We start from the raw sequence: 23,170 nt of genomic DNA, 5'->3' as shown, positions 1-23,170 counted from the left end.
TAAAGAGTTGAAATGTAAAAATCAAGAGAACAAATATCAAATATAATGCACATGTACTTTTCTTTAAAAGTTGCTTTAAAAATTTTACCTATTCAATAGGAAAATTGAATTTAAAATATATTTGGCGAGAAAGGTGCAGCTACATTAATGAAATATATATATTTTTAAGTGTCAATTTTCCAACCCAGGGTGAAGAGGTAGATATTATTCCTAAAATACTCTTTCAGTTTTTTTGGATATGAGGTTTCACAATTTAGAGTATTTCTAAAAGTGAAAAACTTTCCATGTATGAACATATATGAGAATCACAACTATTTTCTATCATATGTTTATGTGATTACTTCAAAGACATATTACAGCTATAATTACAGGCATTCGTCCACCATTCTGACCTCAAAACAAAACCTTAACTGAGGACAATGATAAACAGCCTACGTTTCTACCCACCACTGAGATCTATGGTGCTTTTATCCAGATAGCAGTTAGAGAAAAAAAGTATTCCCAGATTGTCCCTTCTGCTTTAAGGTAAAGGATCTACATCAAGTATTGTAAATAGTAGAAAAGCTTGAATTTGTGGGAATTTTAATTACCACTTGGTCACTACTTAGGAAACCATCCCTTACGGGGTCCAACTCTAGAGAGCAGAGATGAAAGGGTCCAGGGCTTTCAGAGTTAGTATAGAAACCAAAACAGACATGTCCTCCCGCTTCCTGGGAAAGACACCCAAAACGCCATGGAAAGCCAGAGGCACGCGCTGCTGTGTGCGCCGTGGCTAACAATGTACCGTGGCTGGTTTCAATCTGTACTCCTCTGGGACTGTTTCGTCATCTTCACCACACTTTTCTCGTTTCTCTTCTTTGGATTTTGCCTGACGAAAATGGAGACAATAAAATAAGTAAACATTTGGATAATATATGTAAAACAAGATGGTATCACTTTATGTATGTACTTCATAGGTGGTGTAGAGACCAATTCAGACAAAAGTGTCTGTAAGGGCTTTGCAAACCACAAAGCAAAGACCGCGGTGAGTGGCTTTGAGGAAGGCAGCATGTGGGGTGACCGAGAAAAACAGCCAGGAATCCCGGGGAGGTGGCCCAGCCCTGCTCTCAGGCGCTGCATGACCTCGGGGAGCCACTTAGTCTTTCTTTGGCTCAGTTTCTTCAGCTATAAAATGGGCCTACTGATAATCCTTATCCAGCTACTGACTTGTAAGGATCGCCAGAGGAAAGTGAATAAAATATCCTATGAGACAGTCAGGCACAGTGCAGAAGTTAGTTGCAATTATTTCAACAGCCTTCATCTTTCTTACTCAATGAGGCAGCTCTGTACAGGGGAGAAACCCAATCCTCCTGAGTGTTAACCACAGCTCGGAAACGGGAGAAGCAGCCCATCACCAATCCTGGCTGATCCATGGACAGCTAGCTTTGCCTCTTTTACAAGGACTCCCTTCAATATCACCAGGGCTTCACTGGATCAGTGAACCATGAACTACCAACTCCATTAGACATAAAAGGGTACAGTAGTTCTATAATAGATCGCTGGCTTCCAGGATATAACATCTGCATTTTAAACAATTGGTGAGTAAGGCGAAGTTCCATGATATGTCACAATGTGTACCTATAGCAAGGCACAGATTTAAACCCCAAACCAAGGAGCTCCTGGGCACAAAGGCGGGCAGGTGTCACTCAGCAAATCCCAGCTCAACCCACTGCTCCCACCTACATCTCAGCCTAAGATTGTACTTCTCCATTGAATGATTAGTTAATTGATTCATTTAAAAAGATTAAGCACTTTAATGAACCAGGCACTCTTCTAGGCTTTGGGATACAGTTTTATTGTTCTATATATGTTCTACAGTTTTATATGTTTTATAGCATAACAACTCTCAATAAGGGATGAAAGTTGTGTTTTTTTTAACATTTCCAGTTATATTCTACTGCAGATATGGAAGAAGGCCTATGATTAGTGGTTCTCAATTCAGAGATTTGTGGGGTCTCTGCCTATCAACCAGCCTTCCTGAAAGGCACGGTCACCTGTTTGGTAGGACTGGCCTCCCCCATCCCCACTTTTGCTCAGGCCTGCCCACAGGAGAAGTACCTGCCCAGCTAGATCCTTTCTATTCCTTTGATCTTTATATTCTTTAAATGCCTGCACTGTAGGCATGGGAAGTAAATGTTTACTCAATTGAAATAGCGCCAGACTAGGTAACTACACATAGAAATGGGGGAGATGACTAATGAAGTATCATTATAAATATTATTTTGTGTTACGATGCCTTATAAAAATGACCAGTAGGCATGGGCCCCTTCTCTGAAGCACTATGTAATTTTCGCTCAGAGAGCTCCCCGGTGGAATGTACGGCGTGGCTGTGAACTCCTGTAGGATATGATCTTTACCAGTCTTATCCCATCAGACTACCCAGGAAGTAACGAATTCATCATCAGATAGTAAACCATTACACTATTTAACTTATTGTTACATCTATTTACCTAATTTTAATCCCTCTAAGACTCTTTTTTGTCCTGGGATTTATGTTGATACCTTCCCTCCCCTAATGACTGTCTCATTAATCACCCTAATTATCTGTAAGAAGCCTGAGGCTCATGGCCATGGAGCCCTCTGGTGGTGGAACCCCAGCTCAACTTGGGCTGACACCCCTGCCTCCTGGGTTCTGCCTGGTCCACTCTTTACTTTAGACGGGGCTTCTGTCCAGTTCCCAGTAATGTGCACCCCGCCTTGTGTTTTAATCAGTTTCCTTTCTTCCCAATACATTACTTGGTCCTGGAAGACGAGGGCCGTCTCCCCTGCTCCCTTGTGTTCGCCTTCACCAAGCATGTTGTGCCACACTGCATCTGGTGAGCCCTCGAGGAAAGTCGAAGATAGAAACTGGCCCATTCTGGACCAGGGGGGTCCCAGACTCAGGGAGAGTTGCTGGGAGTCCGTGAGACTCGCCTTCCCCAGTGAGTCAGAACAGGAAGTGACAGCGGAGGCAGTGGCATTGTGACAGCAGCACCTGCCAGCTCCACCCCCACCCCCACCCCCCAGCTGACAGGGTGTGGCTCCTAAGGGCCCAGGCTGCACATCCATGCCTGCCCCCCATCTATGCCCCCGCCCCACACACACACACACTGCCTTGCTGGGAATGTCCCAGGGCAATTCTCTTCTGTCCTCTTTCCCCCCACAGGACTCAGTTGAAAAATTCTTTAAAAATTGTAATGTAATATTAAAACTCCACTCAATACAAGCTTGCTTTGGCTTTGTTAAGATCTTGTTAAGTGAGGTGGGATAAAAACTGCCCAGCATCATGCTCTAAGCACGCGACAGCCTCAGTTACAGAGTAATTGCTGCTGGATTTTATTGTAATTTGAGACAAATTTTCAACATCTTTCCCCACAGTTATAAAAAAAAAAAGGAACTCCCTACCCACCTACAGTCACCTGCTTCTCTCCTTATAAACAGAGTCACCCCACACCCTTCTGAAAATACAAATTTCCAATTTCCATAAGAGTAGACAAACCTATTTCTCAACAGCCCACTGCCTCCACGTTATCTTGTTTAGTCAGTTGTCATTCAAGCATTGGCAGAGGAGATTAGTGTTAATTTTAAATATTAAAATTCTAGATGGTTTTTAAGACAAACACTCAAATATCCTTCTGGCTGCTAACTCCCCAGCCAGAAGTCTCTAAATTACCCAGAGACCCTGAAAGTAAGGCAGAATGAAGAATAGTCCATTTCAACTCTCCAATAAAATAAGAGTCGTGCAATCATTTGAAACATGCATAACACATTCAGTTTTGTAACCTGCAGACTAGCATGCTCTGTATATGAAGTCGAAGGTCAGTACCTCGTCAACTTCCTTAATGGAGCTGAGGTCGAGCTCAGGTTCTGACTTCCGGCGGCCCAGCGAAGCCGAAAGAGCCTCCAGTGCCTGGTCACTCATTGAGTCCTGTGACAAAGCAAAGATTCTGCCCATTAAAAAAGAGAGCATCTCCTCAGCCTGAACAATCCATCCACTTTGTGAAATACACATTTTAAATCTAAAAGACGAATCATGGGTTGGGGAAGGACTTTAGGAAGACAAGTTTATCTGAAACCTGGCAAAAGAAAGAAAGAATAAAGAACTTACCAGTGAGTGGAATGGGGGCTAAGACTCTTTCTACAGTAACGGTGGTCCCAGGGGCACTGCACCTCTTCCTTAGCAAGCTAGACGTATCACTATAATCATAACTGTGCCATTATAAAATACCCATGTCAAAATAAAAGCTGCAAAAAGTGAACTTTCACTATCCTGCTTTTCTTTTTCTAAAAATGACTTCTGGCAACCCTGTCCTTGAGCAAAGCAGCTAAGCCCAGAAAGCAGGGGGACCTGGGGTGGCCCCCGCCGCCTTCTTCTCTGCAGGCACCAAGGCTGCTCCCTGTGGGAACACCCACTCTCCGGGGTGTGGTGCTCTCACTGCCCCTCCGCCAGCCAGATAAAAATAAACTGTCCCTTCCAGGAGGGGAGAGGCAGAGCGCCCTGACAGCAACCGCTCCTCGCATTATCTGGACTCTCTGCACACCGGGCATGCTTTCTCCTGCAGCCCAGAGCTGGAGGACCACATCTCAGGGTTGGTGAGAATTAGTCCACGTTGACTGTGGTTAAGAGAGGTGGACAGAAGCAGCTACAACAAGACCCCTCGAGTGGCTTCACAGGGCTCCGACTCCTTGAGGAAACCACATTGAAGATTGTATGTTCCAAGAGTGTCATTTCTCTGGCGTCCTGCCCTCTGTGCATTGGAATGGTAAGATAGTCTTAATTCACAACCAAGAAGATTGTGCTGAAATCTCCCATAAACTGCTGCAGAAACAAGGAAGACCTGGCTGGAGGTGATGGGTCTCGCCCCAATTGATCTCACTGCTCCACAGACCTTCGGGGAGAAAGACGCCCCGCCTCCCCCTCCCTCCACCTCCCCCTGATTCGTAATACACTTTTGGGATTGTCTGGCATCAGCTACATCAGCCTCAGGAAGGCAGCTGCTGTCCCTCGAAACATGGTTATTTTCCAAAAAGTAATTAATTTATACCTTCTCCACCTTTCTTTTTTTCTCATGGGGCGGAGCAGCACTTCTGATTACTCCGGCTGACTGAGCTTTTAAAACTTCTCCCGTAGATTTCTGTAAAACAAAATACAAAAGATTAAATGTGCAGAGGAGGGAAATGTAATAACCAAAACTAGAAAGTTGTTGTTCTAAAGTTCGGGAGGGCTTCTAACAAGTTCCCCTAATAACATTCAGCACAATACCTCTTTCTCAGTTTTTTTCCCACTAGGAGAGCTGCAGGTGAAGTCAGATGACAAGGCATCGATGGCGTCATCGGGCCCTGGGGGTTTCTAAAGAAACAGATACCAGGATGGGTATCACGGGGGAGTCATTCAAGCGAAAGATCAGATTATACACCCAGCAAAGGAAGAATGTACTCTGGCAATTCCTTTAGCACCAAAGGAGATGTGTTAGTAAGATATTTCAGATGAAAGCCTATGTCTGGTAGGGAATGGGTTTTGCACTATTATTTTTTTGTTCCCTCTTCTAAATGTATTACACGTTAAGATATTCCCATTCTATTTTTATTAACATTTACTTTATCCTAAAACTTCCTGGGCTCCATTTCTCTTCCTCTCAAAAACACAAACAAAAATCCATATGAAACCAATGCGCACTGACACAACCCCCACATACTCTCCCTTTCTCTGAACAGATGAAAACTTCATCTAATTGAGAGGTTACTTTAGCCATAAAATACAGTATTGATAGCCCTATCCACTAACCAAAGATACAAAAAATGTTCATTTGGATCTTAGAAGACATTTATGTAAACTCACCGGAGAGTCTGGAGGAGGCCTTGTGATCCCTTCTTTTTTCTGAAACAAACATCAATTTGATAATGTTGAAAAGGCAAAAGTAATCCTTACAATCAGCAAAATGTGTTACTCAGTGACTGTTATGGGTTGAATTTTGTCCTCCCCAAAAGCATATTATTGAAGCCCTAATCATAAGCATCTCAGACTATGACTGTGCTTGGAAATAGAGCCTATAAAGAGGTAACTGAGTCTGGCCAGTGTGGTTGATTGTCGACCCATGAACCAGGAGGTCATGCCCAGGTTGCAGGCTTGATCCCCAGTGGTGGGCGTGCGGCAGGCAATTGATCAGTGATTCTCTCTTATCATTGATATTTCTATCTCTCTCTCCCTCTCCCTTCCTCTCTGAAATCAATAAAAATATACACTTAAAAAAAGAGAGATAACTGAGGTTACATGAGGACATTAGGATGGGGCTAATCCAATATAACTGGTGTTCTTATAAAATGGGGAAATATGGACCAGAGATACAGAGGGAAGACCACGTGAAGAGATACAGGGAGAAGATAGCTCTCTACAAGCCAAGGAGAGAGGTCTCCATAAGACTTTCAGAAGGAACCAACTCTGCCCGCACCTTGATTCCAGTCTTCCAGCTTCCAGAACTGTGAGACAATATATTTCTGTTGTTTAAGCCATCCAGGCTGTGATTCTTTGTTATGGCAGCCATGGCAAACTAATACAGTGGATGTCATAGTAATGAACTTTTCATTGGCTCATTTCATTTTCTAAATTTAAAAAATTATAACTATATTGATGTGATAACGACTATATTCCAAAAGGAAATAGTAAAGTAAAAGTAAATGGTTATTTAACTTACATCCAAAAGTTCCCTGTATTTTGGAGGAATTGAGCCTTCTCTTTTACCCAATTCCTCTATGTAGATAGAAGTCATGGGATCCTGTAATAAAATCACACATTTAGGTACATTATATAATTAATTATCTGAGAATGTTATATGCATATTCTGAAACCAAAGTACTATTCCATTCTTAATTTATGAAACTATTGAAATAAGATATAAATTATTAAGACGCCAATACTTTACACAACTCTGAAATTTGTTTACACAAATACTTCCCCTTATTTAAATAGCTTAACCCATGTGATGCTAGAAAATATTCAAATCAGTATATTAAATTTGATTCCTATATTAAAATACATTGGATTTTAAATGTTTTTCATTGTCTGATGTTTCCAATTCATTAAAAAATACAGTTAAAAACAATAAATTTCTATATAACCCAACATCCTACTCTATCAGATCTATAGTCATTCTTATGTAATTTCTACAAAACAGTTAGAATGATGTCTCCTGTTTGGCCCTTTCCAATCCCATTCCCCTTCCTTGTTAACCAGAGATAGCTACTAATGTGAACTTTAAGTGTATCATACCCACCCACTGAAAGTGGAGCATATTTTAAAACGGTTATGCTACATGTAGGCATCCACAAACAATTTACAGCATTACTTTGCATATTTTCAAATGTTATATAAATGATATCATATTCAACATTGTGTTTATAATGTATCCATGATGATAAATGAATAGTTCATTTTAATCACTATAAAAGCATCCCATTTTATTATATTGTCTCCTGTTGAACACAACCATTTCCAAATATTTCAGCTGTTCTCATCACTCCTTGTACAGGTGTGCAAGGCTCCCTCTGGGGAATCTGTCTAGACGTGGACTTGCTGGCGGAAGGGTATGCACATAGTCAGCATCCATGAGCTCCAGGTGAGCTGCCAATCTAATAAGTGTGAAGTGACCCCTCTCCATGTTGTAGTATCACTTTCCTAATTACTAGGGACACTTGCATTGTTTATTAGCCCAGCAAGTTTTCTCCTAATTTTCTATTGGATTGTCTTTTTCTCACTTTTTAAAATTCTTCGTAAATTCTGGCACAAATCCTTTGTGGTGTCTGTTGCAAATATTTCCTTCCAGTCTATGGTATGTCTTTTTCTTAAAATAAAATGTTATATAATTTTCTTGCTTTTACGGAATTAGGAATAGGGATGAACAGAGGATGGCAAATATCTAGAAATCAAAATATATCCAAGTCCATGGAACTACGATCTAAAGGACAGAAAAGTATTTGTGGCCCAAAGGACTATATGCCAGCAATAATCTCAGCACAGACAATTAATAAATGTTTCCTGCGTCAACAGCCATTCCGTCCCAACACTAATTTCAGCTGCTGTTACTGATACTGACACCGTCCTATCTCTCTCCAAGTAACAGAACACCAAGTGGACTTTTGTGCATCATGACCTTATTTTGCTCTCCTACCCTAAGAGTGAATCTTTACAGATATTAAGATCACTTACCGAAACTTCAGGTCCAGTATATGTTGCGTTATCTTGTTCAGTTTCTTCAGGTTCTCCCAAAGTGTCTACTAAGTCATCCAGAGCAGCATCCATGCCTGACTGGAAAGAAGAGAGAGCAGATATTTAAATGTTATTTGTTACACATACTCCACTTTTGATTTTTTAAAACTACAAAACACCAATCTGTGTAGAAAAATACCAAACACCAAAACTTCTTCAAATGTCAAATAGTTAAAATCTGGTCTTAGGGTTTCAGGGAAAAGGGAGGAGGAGGGGGGTGTTGAATAAAAGAGGGTGAAGAGATTAGCCAAAGAACATCTATGTATAATGCATAGATACAGATAACAGTGTGGTGAAGGCTGGGGGAGAGGGTGGGATGGGTGGACGTGGGCAAAGGTGGGGGGAGGAGAATGGAAGACATCTGTAATAGGGTCAACAATTTTTTAAAAAATAATGAAAATAGAAGCAAGAAATATTTACATGTATTGAAGAGATAGAAGTCTTCAGAGAAAAAAAGGCAGAAACACTCTAAAACATGACAAGATAATGGCCTATTTGAGACTATATAATGATTTATAACTAATTTAAAGAAAAATTTAGCAATGCAAGGCTTAAAGAAAAAAGTACACTTTATTATTTAGTAAAAATAACTTTTCAAAAAAATTTATCTTGCCCAGCTGGCGTGGCTCAGTGGTTGAGCGTTGACCTAGGAACCAGGAGGTACGGTTCGATTCCAAAGTCAGGGCACATGCCTGGGGTGTGGGCTTATATGAGTATAATGAAAGAATGCCTCCATTCTAATTTTGAGGTTAGGAATGACTCATTGTGAAGGATAACCTGAATTTAAAGGGGAAAACAACAATTTGGAGAAAGACCTTTCACTGTTTAACTCAGATTAATTAGTAAGAATAACTACTATATTAACACTATAACTTTAGAAATTCCCCTGGTAATGTACTAGAATTTGGGGCCTGCTAGCTTTAGCCTGGTTAAACTAGGAATTTCAGAGTGAAGAAGTACCTGGCATTCTTTAGTGATACCTCTGGTTAAAGCAGATATATTTGCAGGAGAGAAAGTGGAATGAAAACTTCATGGGATGTAACTGGAGTTTTCAGAATAGAGGGTTATAAAATGTTACAAACATATGTGGGAAAACCACACTTTTAACCCAGTTATATTAGCTTGAAACAGTTCATTAAAAAGATCCTTTCAGGTACCCCCACCTCATATTGTCTGGCCTCAAGAAATGAGATCATGATAGAGAGACTGCGAGTAAATATCTTAGGCAGAAATGCACTGCTATCTTCATACCTTTCCAGATGGTTTACCCGGTTTGGACTCAACTGGTACAGCCGACATTAATGATTTATTTTCTTTTTTCTGGTGGGAGTTTAGAAAGGAATAAAAACGTTTTCACATACATTTATAAAATTCAATAATATTACATATATTAAAATGAATTCAATATATTAATAGCATTGATCATATACTGAATCTGCTCAGTGCTAGACATTATGTTGTATGTGTTATGCCCTTTTTCAGAACAGCATAAATAATATTAATAAATCATAATATAAATTAGTGATGTGGAAATCAAGGCTCAGAGAGGTTAAGTAACTTTTTCCAGGTCACACAGTAAAAAAACAGAACCAAGATTTGAATCCAGAACTGCCCATCACTTTCTTCACTACTCTTGGTTGCCTCTCCCGGGGCCCACAGCCAGTGTCTGTGGGTCCCACAGATTCTTTCTGTAAGTGTCCACTTCCTCTAGCTGTTGCTATTTCAGTCTCTGCTCCCCACACAACAAGACCTCCACACCCCTTGGTTTAGTATCTCATCACCTACTCTTCCCTTTATTTCCCTAAAATGAATTTCCTTCCTACCAGTGCTTCCGTTGCTCTATCAGTGATTGCCAATAACTTTCCAATCTGTGATTTCATGCCATTACCCAGACCCTGGCAAGGACCCCTCTATGACTCTCACCTCCCACGGCAGCCATGACCAAGCACCATCCTGGTTCTACTCGGGCGTTTGTGCCCCCTGTTCTCTGCCGCCTCTGGCATCTCTTCTGCTTTACCCCCAACTGCACATGGTCTACACATTTCTGCCTGTGCTGGTGGTCCGGTCCAAGACCATTCTCTAGGGCCAGGGGCCAAATGCTTTCAGGGCCTGGCAGCAACGCAATGGGTGACATTGCCAGGATGAAGACAATAGGAAACTATGTCTCATTTGCCAGCCCCTGAATTCTGGGCAGCAGAGTCTGGAGGCGGAGAGCACAGACTCCAACTGCCTGGGTTTGCACCCCGACAAGCACTGGCTGTACCTCAGTGTCCTCATGTTTGTTCTATCTCAGAGAATGACTGCACCTACCTCAGGGGTTGTGAGGATTAGGTAAATGAGTCTATAAAGTGTGAGAGCCAGTGTTTGCACATACTGAGCCCTTTCTAAGTGCTTAATTTAAGAAAGTGTTTGCCAGAACCAGTTTGGCTCAGTGGATAGAGCGTCGGCCTGCGGACTCAAGGGTCCCGGGTTCGATTCCGATCACGGGCATGTACCTTGTTTGCGGGCACATCCCCAGTGGGGGGCGTGCAGGAGGCAGCTGATCAATGTTTCTCTCTCATTGATGTTTCTGGCTCTCTGTCCCTCTCCCTTCCTCTCTGTAAAAAATCAATAAAATATATTTTTTAAAAAAGGAAGTGTTAAATAAATGACTGCGACACATCTCTCTAAAGTAAATAAACATATCCTTGGGTGAAGATTTAAAAAATACTGTGGGGGCCACCCCCAATTCTCTCTCTCTCCCTTCTTCACTACTCTAAAACAGTATTCTAATGGCCTGACTACACATCTTTCTTGGGACACCTCAAACCCATTCAGCTTGTCCAAAATCAAACACACGTTTCCTCCTCAACCAATTTCGCTGGTGAACTGTGTCCACCTCCCAGTGGCAACCAGGGGCCGGCTCACAGTTTCAGGAGGCACTCACTCTCCCTGCCCTGGCAGAAGCCCTCACCTTAGGGTTACCAACCTAGCTCCTGCAGACTCCAGCCCCAGGTTAGCCTGAGATTTTCTTTACCTTTGCCTAATCATTTCCTAAAACCTGAGGATTTACCTCTGCAATGCCTCCTCCCTTTCTCCCCACTAGTTTATTCTATCTCAGCTCGCATTTACACTAAATTAGGATTCACCAGGACTACTGGAACAGCCCCTGACCAACCTCCCACCTTCCTATCTGTAATCCCCCTGTGGTCACTTTCATAATCTTCCTGCAGCTTGGTGTTAATGGCTCCGCTTGCTGCATCTGTTCTCTAATCTCTTTCACACTGTTTATTCTCTGCCTGTTGAATCACTAACTCCCCTTAGCAGTCTCCACAGCAACGCCTCAACCTGTCCTTCAGGTCTTACAGCCCCACTGCTCACCGCCCTGCGCTTCACCCAACACTGGAATGCACGCTGCTCCCAGAACACATCTTCTCCTTTTCCATGTTGATGCCTTTGCAAGCCTGCAATCCAGGCTATGCTTCCACGCCCCACTCAGACTGGATCTACTCAAGGTCCCTGTGGATCCCCGCAGTCAGGACCTATTCGGTCCTCACCAAACAGCTCCGTCTCAACCTGCCTTGAACTGCAGCTGAGGCAGAGTGTCTTCTTCCCACCCCTAGATGGCCAGCCGGCAGCGCGGGTGTCACACACAGTGCTTTCAGCCTGGTATGCACTAAAAAAAAACAAACTTAAAAAATGCAGATCTGATCAAGCCCATGTTATGGGAGACAAATCAGAGGCAAAGAAAAGTGATTCGCCAGCTCAAATCAGTGCAAACTAGAATTCCATATAAACCTCTCCTAATTTTATTTTTCAGATTTCACTGATAACTCTAATTTATATCTAAAGTAAAACTGAAATTTTTGCTTAATTTTAAAATCTATTCTATCAGATCTAATCCTCTCTCTTAAATCCACCTTTTTTTTCAAACCATTTCATCAACATGAGAGAGTAACATGTACCCCTTGGGTGGGTTGGGGGTAGGGGTCTCAAGTGGTCTACTGCAAGAAAATACTTTTTAAACTAAAGTTGGGTATTTTCATTTAAAACTGTATATAAAGTTTACCATTACACTCTAAGATATCTGCATTTATTTGAATAAAAACAATGCATTTTTCTCCCCAAATCTGAGAAAGATTGGATATTTCGGGCAGATGTGCCATAATTTATCCTATGACTTGCCTTACCATTGAGCCTTCAGGAGAATATCTTTTCTATTGCGAGAAGCAGGAAAATAGGTAAGTACATATTCCTTTCTGTTTTCATCTTCTCATTATTGCTTTGATTACTTATTTGTGTTTCCAGAGAAATAAGTACTAGCATTTCTAAGGGAGATGGCTCCACATGGATAACACTCTATTGCATGAGTAGAAACACAGACTACTTCTCAGCTTACATTTCCAAGCAAGAATCTTAATTGGCTCATCAAGGACCTAAGGGAAAATTGCCCATAACTGGCCAGAAGGGTATATATATTCTCTTCTGAGGGGGTTTATGTTGTCCCCTTGGAAAACCTCCCATATCAATTCATGTAGATGTTGTGACTATTCATGGTTTACTAGGAACGAACTTGTTGACAATTCAGAGTAATGCCATTCAAATGCTCACGGCAATTTTATTTGCTTTATTTCAAGCCTGTACATCTTGAAGGCAGGCTCTGAGTCAACCCAGATGTCAATTTCCTCAATCCTGATACCAGGCCTTATACATGGCAGGTGACCAATAAATATTTATTGAATATATGGATTTTAAAATCAATTTCAGTATTCTGCTCACTCTATATCCCTCAGCTATGTGATCCTCTTCACAAATATATGAACAATGTTCAGTTTTGAGTGTGGCAGCACCAGAACCCTAAATGGTCAATGAGAGCCAGCGGTAAAGCCCAGGTAGAATGGAACTCCCCTGAGTACGTTTCTCACGAGAGACTGATAAGCATCGGGCCCACGCACACCCCACGTCTGCTGGTGTGTGCTCACCTTGTCGTCTGACTTGCCAGAGGCCATAGCCACACCAGCAGCAGCAGCAGCAGCGCTCTTTCCACCTGTGTCCTGAGATTTAGTCTAAGCAGGAGGATGAAAGACGAACAGAACTCAGTCTCTATGAGTGACTGTTTTTGAGATTATGCATTTTTCAAATGTTACTGCTGAGCCAGTTTGCCCTGTGGACATCTTGTATAGGAAAGGTCACTCGCTTCCACTGAACATGATGCAACGCTGAGCACCAACCCCATGAGGCTGGACTCCGCGCTTACAGAGTCCGTGCAGGTAACACAAATAGTGAAGTGGGCCAGGGAGGGACTGTGGTAAATTAGAGCACATATACCAGGTGTCAAGCTCTCGTCAATTCTTGCCATGTGAGCCCACTGTTGCCAAGTATCCTGATTTTTCTGGAGAAGCTAGACATTTTGATTTTATGTGAAATATTCTGACTTTGTCGGTAGCTAATTTAAATAATATTGTAAGCCAAACAAAATACACTTGAACAAAACACACACGAGCTGCCTTTAACTGGTGGGCCAGAGATTACAATCTCTGATATGAAGTACACTGTTAAGCAGGACTGGTTCTTGTCTTGCAAGAGCTATCAGTGGGAAAGTTCCTCTCATATTTGTTTATTCTTCTAATAGTTGACCCCCAGTGGTTCTAGAAATATGGAGACTCTTTCTGATTCTTGGCTCTGAAAGTTCATCTCTTCTAGCACAAGACCCTAAAAACTCTTCCAGGCTTCCATGTCAGCAGATCATGCAGGGGGCATCTGGGTTCCCACCGCCCGTAAGGAGAGGGGTCCAGGCAGCTTCCTGTCTGCGAGGCACCAGAGCCTGACTGGACCCTGATGGGCCGTAGGAGAGGACTGGATGGAACACCCCCGGGACCCGTCTGGTGCTCTTCTCAGGCCTTTCATAGGCCCATGTTTCCACAAGGCTATTCGTGAAACTAGCAACATGGTAGCACCACATCATTACAATCAAAGATATATTTGGCACAGCTCAGCAGCTTCACCTACATGTCCACGGCGAGAGAGGACCTGTATCTCACCCCCTAGTTGGTGTTAGTGTTTTCCTAGCTATTCATCTGATTTATTTACCTTTGGTTTGCTTGGTTTCTCTGACGTTGGCTGCTCACTTGGCCTGGAAACTGCTTTTTCTTTATGACCATGCTTGCTTGCTGTATGTGATGTGCTTTTGGATAGACTTTCTGGCTGAAAACACACACACCGCATTGTTAACAAGATGACAAATGCAGATACTTTTCTCAATAGAGTAGGAAGTGCTCAAAACAGTTGTGTTTTATGCAGTTCTGAATTGTGCAAATTTAAGTTAGTGTGATATCAATGTGATAAAATTTCACCTTAGGTACAAAATTTGAAATAACGCAAATCCTTCCCCCCAAATTCAGCAAGAATCATGAGTAAATTGCAAATCCTTCTACTGCCGCATGGTGGTGCTATTTTAGCTAAAAACAAATACCAGCCATCCTCACAGGACTTGTTTCTATAGCAATTTACATTTAAAAGGTTTTTCCATTACAGTTGGCATTCAATATTATTTTATATTGGTTTCAGCTATATAGCATAGTGGTTAGACAATCATATAATTCACAAAGTGATCCTCCTGGGGACTTAAGTCTTGACTGATGAGAATTTTGTATTTCATCCCTCACACACAAAAGGCTTCACCTTATGCTATCAAGTACTAATGATGATCATTTACCTCGTGTTGGTGTTGTTCCTTTGGCTTTTTTTCTAGTTTTTTTCCGTCAATAAGCAGAGGTGGCTGTCAATTTCAAAAGATAGAACATCAATTACATTGGAATTCATTGTTTTCATAATTCCAAACAGGCTCAAGAACAAAATTCCCAATTAGACTGTTCTGCCTCTCTTGAGAATGACCCAACTAGAGAAGCAGACATGTGCTTTCTGGTCAACAGCAATCCTACCAACAGTCTGATAATGATAATTATAGAAGAATAAAAAATTTAATTTTCACCTAGAACAACTTTTCAAATAGGTATTTTATCTCTAAATTATGGGCTGTTTCTCATAATTCATGCAGTTCTTTCGGTAACTGCAGGTTTATCCACAGAGATGACAAGTGGTCATTGTGACCTCTGAGTTTGGTGGAAAAAAAGGGGATTCTACTCTAGAAATTAATTTTTTAAAAATCTCCTTTCACAGGAGATTTTAAAAAACTTGCATTTTCTTAAACGGAATGATTTACATAGTCTTTTCTGTGTTGCAATTCTCTTGATATTGGGTAGATAACCAAAAGCATTTAAATATAAAGTAGAAGACAACCCCCACCTGGCTGTTGACTTCTTCCTCTAGAGCGGACTATGGAATTACCATCCTTGGGGGCCGCCAAGATGCCTCACACCAAATCAGACAAGCCTCAGCTTTCACCCAGATGACCTCACCCTTGCCTGCATTTAAAGTACTTTAGCCAGAACCACCTCTGTGCTTTCCCACAGGAAACCTTGAGGTTTTATCTGAGTATTTGCTTATAAATAGAGTAGGAAGTGCTAAATTCAGAAAGAAAAGAAAAGACAAGAAAAGACAAGAAAAGACAAGAAAAGACAAGAAAAGACAAGAAAAGACAAGAAAAGACAAGAAAAGACAAGAAAAGACAAGAAAAGACAAGAAAAGACAAGAAAAGACAAGAAAAGACAAGAAAAGACAAGAAAAGACAAGAAAAGACAAGAAAAGACAAGAAAAGACAAGAAAAGACAAGAAAAGACAAGAAAAGACAAGAAAAGACAAGAAAAGACAAGAAAAGACAAGAAAAGACAAGAAAAGACAAGAAAAGACAAGAAAAGACAAGAAAAGACAAGAAAAGACAAGAAAAGACAAGAAAAGACAAGAAAAGACAAGAAAAGACAAGAAAAGACAAGAAAAGACAAGAAAAGACAAGAAAAGACAAGAAAAGACAAGAAAAGACAAGAAAAGACAAGAAAAGACAAGAAAAGACAAGAAAAGACAAGAAAAGACAAGAAAAGACAAGAAAAGACAAGAAAAGACAAGAAAAGACAAGAAAAGACAAGAAAAGACAAGAAAAGACAAGAAAAGACAAGAAAAGACAAGAAAAGACAAGAAAAGACAAGAAAAGACAAGAAAAGAAGAAAGAAAGGGCAGCACCCGATTGATGAGAACATATGCCGTGGCTGCAGACACCCCGGGATCACTCTCCATGTGGACACAGGTAGGCTTTCAGTCTAGACAGCCTTGAGTCAAGGAAGCCAGGGAAGCTGCTCCCAAGGGGAAGTCAGAGCTGTCTCCTAAGTAACTAGTTCTACCAACCAAGGTAAGACTGTCAGGAGTAAGCCAGACTCTCAGCTTTAGTTATCTGGGTACTAAGCAACATGGTAGCACCACATCATTACAATCAAAGATATATTTGGCACAGCTCAGCAGCTTCACCTACATGTCCACGGCGAGAGAGGACCTGTATCTCACCCCCTAGTTGGTGTTAGTGTTTTCCTAGCTATTCATCTGATTTATTTACCTTTGGTTTGCTTGGTTTCTCTGACGTTGGCTGCTCACTTGGCCTGGAAACTGCTTTTTCTTTATGACCATGCTTGCTTGCTGTATGTGATGTGCTTTTGGATAGACTTTCTGGCTGAAAACACACACACCGCATTGTTAACAAGATGACAAATGCAGATACTTTTCTCAATAGAGTAGGAAGTGCTCAAAACAGTTGTGTTTTATGCAGTTCTGAATTGTGCAAATTTAAGTTAGTGTGATATCAATGTGATAAAATTTCACCTTAGGTACAAAATTTGAAATAACGCAAATCCTTCCCCCCAAATTCAGCAAGAATCATGAGTAAATTGCAAATCCTTCTACTGCCGCATGGTGGTGCTATTTTAGCTAAAAACAAATACCAGCCATCCTCACAGGACTTGTTTCTATAGCAATTTACATTTAAAAGGTTTTTCCATTACAGTTGGCATTCAATATTATTTTATATTGGTTTCAGCTATATAGCATAGTGGTTAGACAATCATATAATTCACAAAGTGATCCTCCTGGGGACTTAAGTCTTGACTGATGAGAATTTTGTATTTCATCCCTCACACACAAAAGGCTTCACCTTATGCTATCAAGTACTAATGATGATCATTTACCTCGTGTTGGTGTTGTTCCTTTGGCTTTTTTTCTAGTTTTTTTCCGTCAATAAGCAGAGGTGGCTGTCAATTTCAAAAGATAGAACATCAATTACATTGGAATTCATTGTTTTCATAATTCCAAACAGGCTCAAGAACAAAATTCCCAATTAGACTGTTCTGCCTCTCTTGAGAATGACCCAACTAGAGAAGCAGACATGTGCTTTCTGGTCAACAGCAATCCTACCAACAGTCTGATAATGATAATTATAGAAGAATAAAAAATTTAATTTTCACCTAGAACAACTTTTCAAATAGGTATTTTATCTCTAAATTATGGGCTGTTTCTCATAATTCATGCAGTTCTTTCGGTAACTGCAGGTTTATCCACAGAGATGACAAGTGGTCATTGTGACCTCTGAGTTTGGTGGAAAAAAAGGGGATTCTACTCTAGAAATTAATTTTTTAAAAATCTCCTTTCACAGGAGATTTTAAAAAACTTGCATTTTCTTAAACGGAATGATTTACATAGTCTTTTCTGTGTTGCAATTCTCTTGATATTGGGTAGATAACCAAAAGCATTTAAATATAAAGTAGAAGACAACCCCCACCTGGCTGTTGACTTCTTCCTCTAGAGCGGACTATGGAATTACCATCCTTGGGGGCCGCCAAGATGCCTCACACCAAATCAGACAAGCCTCAGCTTTCACCCAGATGACCTCACCCTTGCCTGCATTTAAAGTACTTTAGCCAGAACCACCTCTGTGCTTTCCCACAGGAAACCTTGAGGTTTTATCTGAGTATTTGCTTATAAATAGAGTAGGAAGTGCTAAATTCAGAAAGAAAAGAAAAGACAAGAAAAGACAAGAAAAGACAAGAAAAGAAGAAAGAAAGGGCAGCACCCGATTGATGAGAACATATGCCGTGGCTGCAGACACCCCGGGATCACTCTCCATGTGGACACAGGTAGGCTTTCAGTCTAGACAGCCTTGAGTCAAGGAAGCCAGGGAAGCTGCTCCCAAGGGGAAGTCAGAGCTGTCTCCTAAGTAACTAGTTCTACCAACCAAGGTAAGACTGTCAGGAGTAAGCCAGACTCTCAGCTTTAGTTATCTGGGTACTAGGTTCAACAGACACAGTTATTCTGGACAGCTCATCATTAAAGTAATTAGACACTCATTACCCTTTGAACTCTGTCCTTTGCTCCTGTTGCTTATTTTTAAACAATATAAAAGAATATATAGATTTGAACAAAATTCCTTCTGAAGCATATTATCTTTATTTATAAACTAGAGGCCCAATGCATGAAATTCGTGAAAGAGTAGGCTTTCATTCCCCCGGCTGCCAGCACTGGCTTCCCTCTGGCACCCAGGACCCGGGCTTCCCTCATTATCTTTATTTATAAACTAGAGGCCCAATGCATGAAATTCGTGAAAGAGTAGGCTTTCATTCCCCCGGCTGCCAGCACTGGCTTCCCTCTGGCACCCAGGACCCGGGCTTCCCTCACAGCCCTGGCTTCGTCCAGAAGGTCGTCCAGAAGGACATCCCGCCTAATTAGCATATTTTGCTTTTATCATTATAGATTAGTATACATTAATTTTAGTGATATGTAAATTTAATGTTATAATTATTTTACATATACTCTATAAAATCATGTTCTAATTAATTAAATTAGCTGACAAAAATCCTTTTACCGTTCAGTATCAGCAAATAAGGAACTTCATTATTCATTACTATTGCAAAGAATCCAAATATCTCATAGCTGACTTACAACACTCACTTCAGTTGATTGTGACTTCTTTTCAGGTTCCGATTTTACAGCCTAAATTCAGAAAAAAGAAAGAAAGAAAAAGGAAGGAAGGAAAAATGGACATTATTTACAAAGTTTATCATAGATTTTCCTCAACTAAGGAAGCTAAAGAGACGATTTTGATGTATTTATAAATGTAAATGTTATGAGTTAAGATTATACTTTGCTTGAAATTGTAACTCTTTAGATAAACACTTAAGCACACCCATTAATAATCTGCTCCTATTAAGTACCAATTTACATCTTACATTTTCCTATATGTATCAAAGATATGTAGAGATTTATTACTATGAACACTGCAGCAAATACATAAGCAAAATAAAATAAAAACCCTCATCCTTCAAAGCCACACTAGCATGATCAGTCTCTGTATGAGTAAAATAGTCATTGTACGCTTCATCTGACAGTGTGAAACAATGGGATGGTGACAGAACCAAGAGAACAGAGAGCAGTGAAATTTATTTTTAGTGCCGGAATGTGGGCAATGGGTGATTAAGCCAGAAAGTCTGTGATGGGTCAGAGAGTTACAGGAGACTGTGAACTGCAATAAGCACGTGCCAAGCAGCTAAAGTGAGCTAGTACAACGAGCCACATCACCTGTTTTTTGTGTCTTTTCTTGTGAGGAGGAGGTGTTCCTTCCGTCTGTTTGCTGACTGGAATGGCCTAACGTAAGAGCACAGCCCCAAGTGTGGTTTTATTTGTCTGACAGTAAAGTAAGTACCATGTACAAATAGGGCTAAAATGTTTATATCAAAACCCGTTGTACTCACGCATTGCATTTACCCTATGCAGATGGATACAACTCCAAGAAGTTGCAGGCTCTTAATTTCTAAAGTCTCAAGCAAATATTTCAGTTTGAATTTACTCTTTTTTGGTGAGAGGAAATCTGTAAGTTTTCCATTGATAAAATTAATTTGGGATCTCTTTCCTTCCCCCTCCTTTCCTGTGTAAAGGCTGCTTGAACAAAATTTTTTTTCACCTATATTTCTAATGTTTGGTTATTATCAAAGGAGTAATCACAGGTGTTGTCAAAAGTTTTCTGAAATTTTGGCAACATAATCTTACAACAATTTTGCAAATAGTGCATGGATTGGTACTGCACGATAAAAATCTAGAGATTTAATCTAAAGTTCTAGGAATAATTCTGAAGAGCAGGCTGTGATTTAGGATCTTTAGTGGAGTATTCTACAGAGTTGTACCCAACCAAAGGTAACCTGTGTCAAAAGAGGCAATTCCTTAAGTACATACATACATTCTCAGTACAGGCAAGATACAGAAACAGAGATAAAACATATTATAAACTTTTCAAAGTAAGAGATTAACAATTAGGCCTAATGCTTCCTGTCATTTCTTTCCCTTTTATCTGTTTGGTAATATTAGCACAAAGTTCTATTTTTATTCTATTATCTGAAAAGGGTAACACCAAATATCCTCTTAATTTATAATGTCTTGTGCTTCAGTAATGAAGGTACATATGTTCCTCACATGACAGACCCTTGTTCTGCTGACACACTTATGGTTTGGGGAGGAAACACAGTTTATGATCAAAGAAATATTTTAAAGAACATTTACATTTTGGACCCTTTCAAACTGGATCTTTGCTAATGAGTTTCTATATGTACTACTATGCTTTTCTGAGTTTATGCAAATATAACTTTTTAAGTGATTAACAAAGAAAATAAGCCAGCTGGTATTGTAATGGTCTGAATCTATTCATAGCTTCTATTATAATCTATTCATTTGAAAGGTGTAGAACATGGCAAGGATTTGGTTTAGGTATTAACTTGAATTAAAATCTGTTCTCTAGGAACTCAAAATATTTAGAGGAATACGATCATCAAGTTCACAAAAAATCTCTCAGAGGAGGTTAGTAAAAATGTTTATGAGCCAACATCAGAAGCACACCAAGATGATTAATGAGAACAGTGACTGAAATCTACCAAGGACAGAGAATTAAGGCCAAAGTGGTCCCGCGTCAGCCACTGGTGATACTACACTGGGTGCATCTTATTTTTGCTCCCTCTTTTAGCTCGCCTACTCTCCTCTCCCCCCTCCCTTCCTCTAGTTCCATAACCTCCAGGAATCTCCTGTTTAATGCTTAGCGATGGATGGCTGCAGACTTTGCTGACACTTGCTCTGGGAAACAGGGCACACTTGAATTAAGCGTTGGTCCTCAAGCTGCGAGTTGGGGGGATGATTAGAATCAGGCAATGGGTCAAAGACAAACCAATAGAATACAAAGGAAATCCGATATTTCTGGCTCCCCTTTCTATTTACTTTCTTAAGTTTTCATGCATTCTAAGGTCAATGAGAACTGTCTTTTGGTAGATGTTTTTACCATAGTTTTAAGATTACTTTAAGACTGAAATTAGATTTTTCTTATTTTTTAAGATTAAGAGAGGTATAAATAAGGCCTGCAGACTAAAGGGTCCCAGGTTTGATTCCAGACAAGGGCATATACCCGGGTTGCAGGCTAGATACCCACAGTAGGGGGCGTGCAGGAGATAGCCAATCAATGATTCTCTCTCATCATTGATGTTTCTATCTATCTCTCTCCCTTCCTCTCTAAAATCAATAATACACACACACACACACACACACACACACACACACACACACACACACACACTAGAGGCCCGATGCACGAAATTCATGCAAGAGTAGGCCTTCCTTCCCCAGGCTGCCAGCACTGGCTTCCCTCTGGCACCCGGGACCCGGGCTTCCCTCGCAGTCCTGGCTTTATCCGGAAGGATGTCTGGTCTAATTAGCATATTATGCTTTTATTACTGTAGACTAGAGGCCCGGTGCACAAAAATTTGTGCACTCGGGGGGCGGGGGGAGGGGGTTCCCCCAGCCCGGCCTGTGCCCTCTCGCAGTCTGGGACCCCTCGGGAGATAACGACCTGCTGGCTTAGGCCTGCTCCCGGGTGGCAGAGGGCAGGCCCAATCCCTAAGTGCAGCCCCTGGTCAGGCTCAGAGCAGGGCCGATTGGGGAGTAGGGGCGCCGCCCCGTCATGCACAGAGCAGGGCGGATCGGGAGGTTGCAATGCCACCCTCAGTCACGCTCAGGGTAGGGCCGATTGGGGGGTTGGGGCACCACCCCCTGTCACACTCAAGGCAGGGTCGATGGGGAGGTTGCGGTGCCACCCCCTGTCACACACAGAGCAGGGCGGATAGGAGGGTTGTGGCCCCGCCCCCTGTCACACACAGAGCAGGGCGGATAGGAGGGTTGTGGCCCCGCCCCCTGTCACACACAGAGCAGGGCGGATAGGAGGGTTGTGGCCCCGCCCCCTGTCACACACAGAGCAGGGCGGATAGGAGGGTTGTGGCCCCGCCCCCTGTCACACACAGAGCAGGGCGGATAGGAGGGTTGTGGCCCCGCCCCCTGTCACACACAGAGCAGGGCGGATAGGAGGGTTGTGGCCCCGCCCCCTGTCACACACAGAGCAGGGCGGATAGGAGGGTTGTGGCCCCGCCCCCTGTCACACACAGAGCAGGGCGGATAGGAGGGTTGTGGCCCCGCCCCCTGTCACACACAGAGCAGGGCGGATAGGAGGGTTGTGGCCCCGCCCCCTGTCACACACAGAGCAGGGCGGATAGGAGGGTTGTGGCCCCGCCCCCTGTCACACACAGAGCAGGGCGGATAGGAGGGTTGTGGCCCCGCCCCCTGTCACACACAGAGCAGGGCGGATAGGAGGGTTGTGGCCCCGCCCCCTGTCACACACAGAGCAGGGCGGATAGGAGGGTTGTGGCCCCGCCCCCTGTCACACACAGAGCAGGGCGGATAGGAGGGTTGTGGCCCCGCCCCCTGTCACACACAGAGCAGGGCGGATAGGAGGGTTGTGGCCCCGCCCCCTGTCACACACAGAGCAGGGCGGATAGGAGGGTTGTGGCCCCGCCCCCTGTCACACACAGAGCCGCAGGGCAGTCAGGAGATTGGGGAGCTCCCCCCTATCAGGCACAGAGCAGGGCCCGTGGCGGGGGGGGGTTGGGGCGC

The 23,170-nt window shown here is 42.1% G+C and overlaps 1 protein-coding gene across 12 annotated transcripts in view; it reads right to left on the bottom strand.

The window, feature by feature from the left end:
* The window catches only part of CAST (calpastatin), a 145,220-nt gene that overhangs the window by 30,943 nt on the left and 91,107 nt on the right, over window positions 1-23,170 (bottom strand). For 5 of the 12 annotated variants that reach the window (XM_014543997.1, XM_014543993.1, XM_014543999.1 and 2 more), the window contains 13 exons: window positions 19,772-19,837; window positions 19,136-19,186; window positions 17,389-17,451; window positions 16,764-16,877; window positions 13,243-13,326; window positions 9,533-9,601; window positions 8,222-8,320; window positions 6,711-6,791; window positions 5,858-5,896; window positions 5,282-5,368; window positions 5,064-5,153; window positions 3,845-3,946; window positions 785-868 (listed from right to left, as the gene is read on the bottom strand). In XM_014543997.1, coding sequence (XP_014399483.1) covers window positions 785-868; window positions 3,845-3,946; window positions 5,064-5,153; window positions 5,282-5,368; window positions 5,858-5,896; window positions 6,711-6,791; window positions 8,222-8,320; window positions 9,533-9,601; window positions 13,243-13,326; window positions 16,764-16,877; window positions 17,389-17,451; window positions 19,136-19,186; window positions 19,772-19,837 — 1,029 coding nt within the window. Of the gene's footprint in view, window positions 1-784; window positions 869-3,844; window positions 3,947-5,063; window positions 5,154-5,281; window positions 5,369-5,857; window positions 5,897-6,710; window positions 6,792-8,221; window positions 8,321-9,532; window positions 9,602-13,242; window positions 13,327-16,763; window positions 16,882-17,388; window positions 17,452-19,135; window positions 19,187-19,771; window positions 19,838-23,170 lie in introns of all 12 variants that reach the window. The other 7 variants (XM_014543998.1, XM_014544004.1, XM_014544003.1 and 4 more) reach the window with 5 other exon arrangements.

The sequence above is a fragment of the Myotis brandtii genome, unplaced genomic scaffold, assembly GCF_000412655.1.
Source record: "Myotis brandtii unplaced genomic scaffold, ASM41265v1 scaffold344, whole genome shotgun sequence".
In the NCBI taxonomy this organism is placed as follows: Eukaryota; Metazoa; Chordata; class Mammalia; order Chiroptera; family Vespertilionidae; genus Myotis; species Myotis brandtii.
The sequence above is the reverse complement of the archived record's forward strand: the minus strand, read 5'-3'. Positions and strand labels throughout refer to the sequence as shown.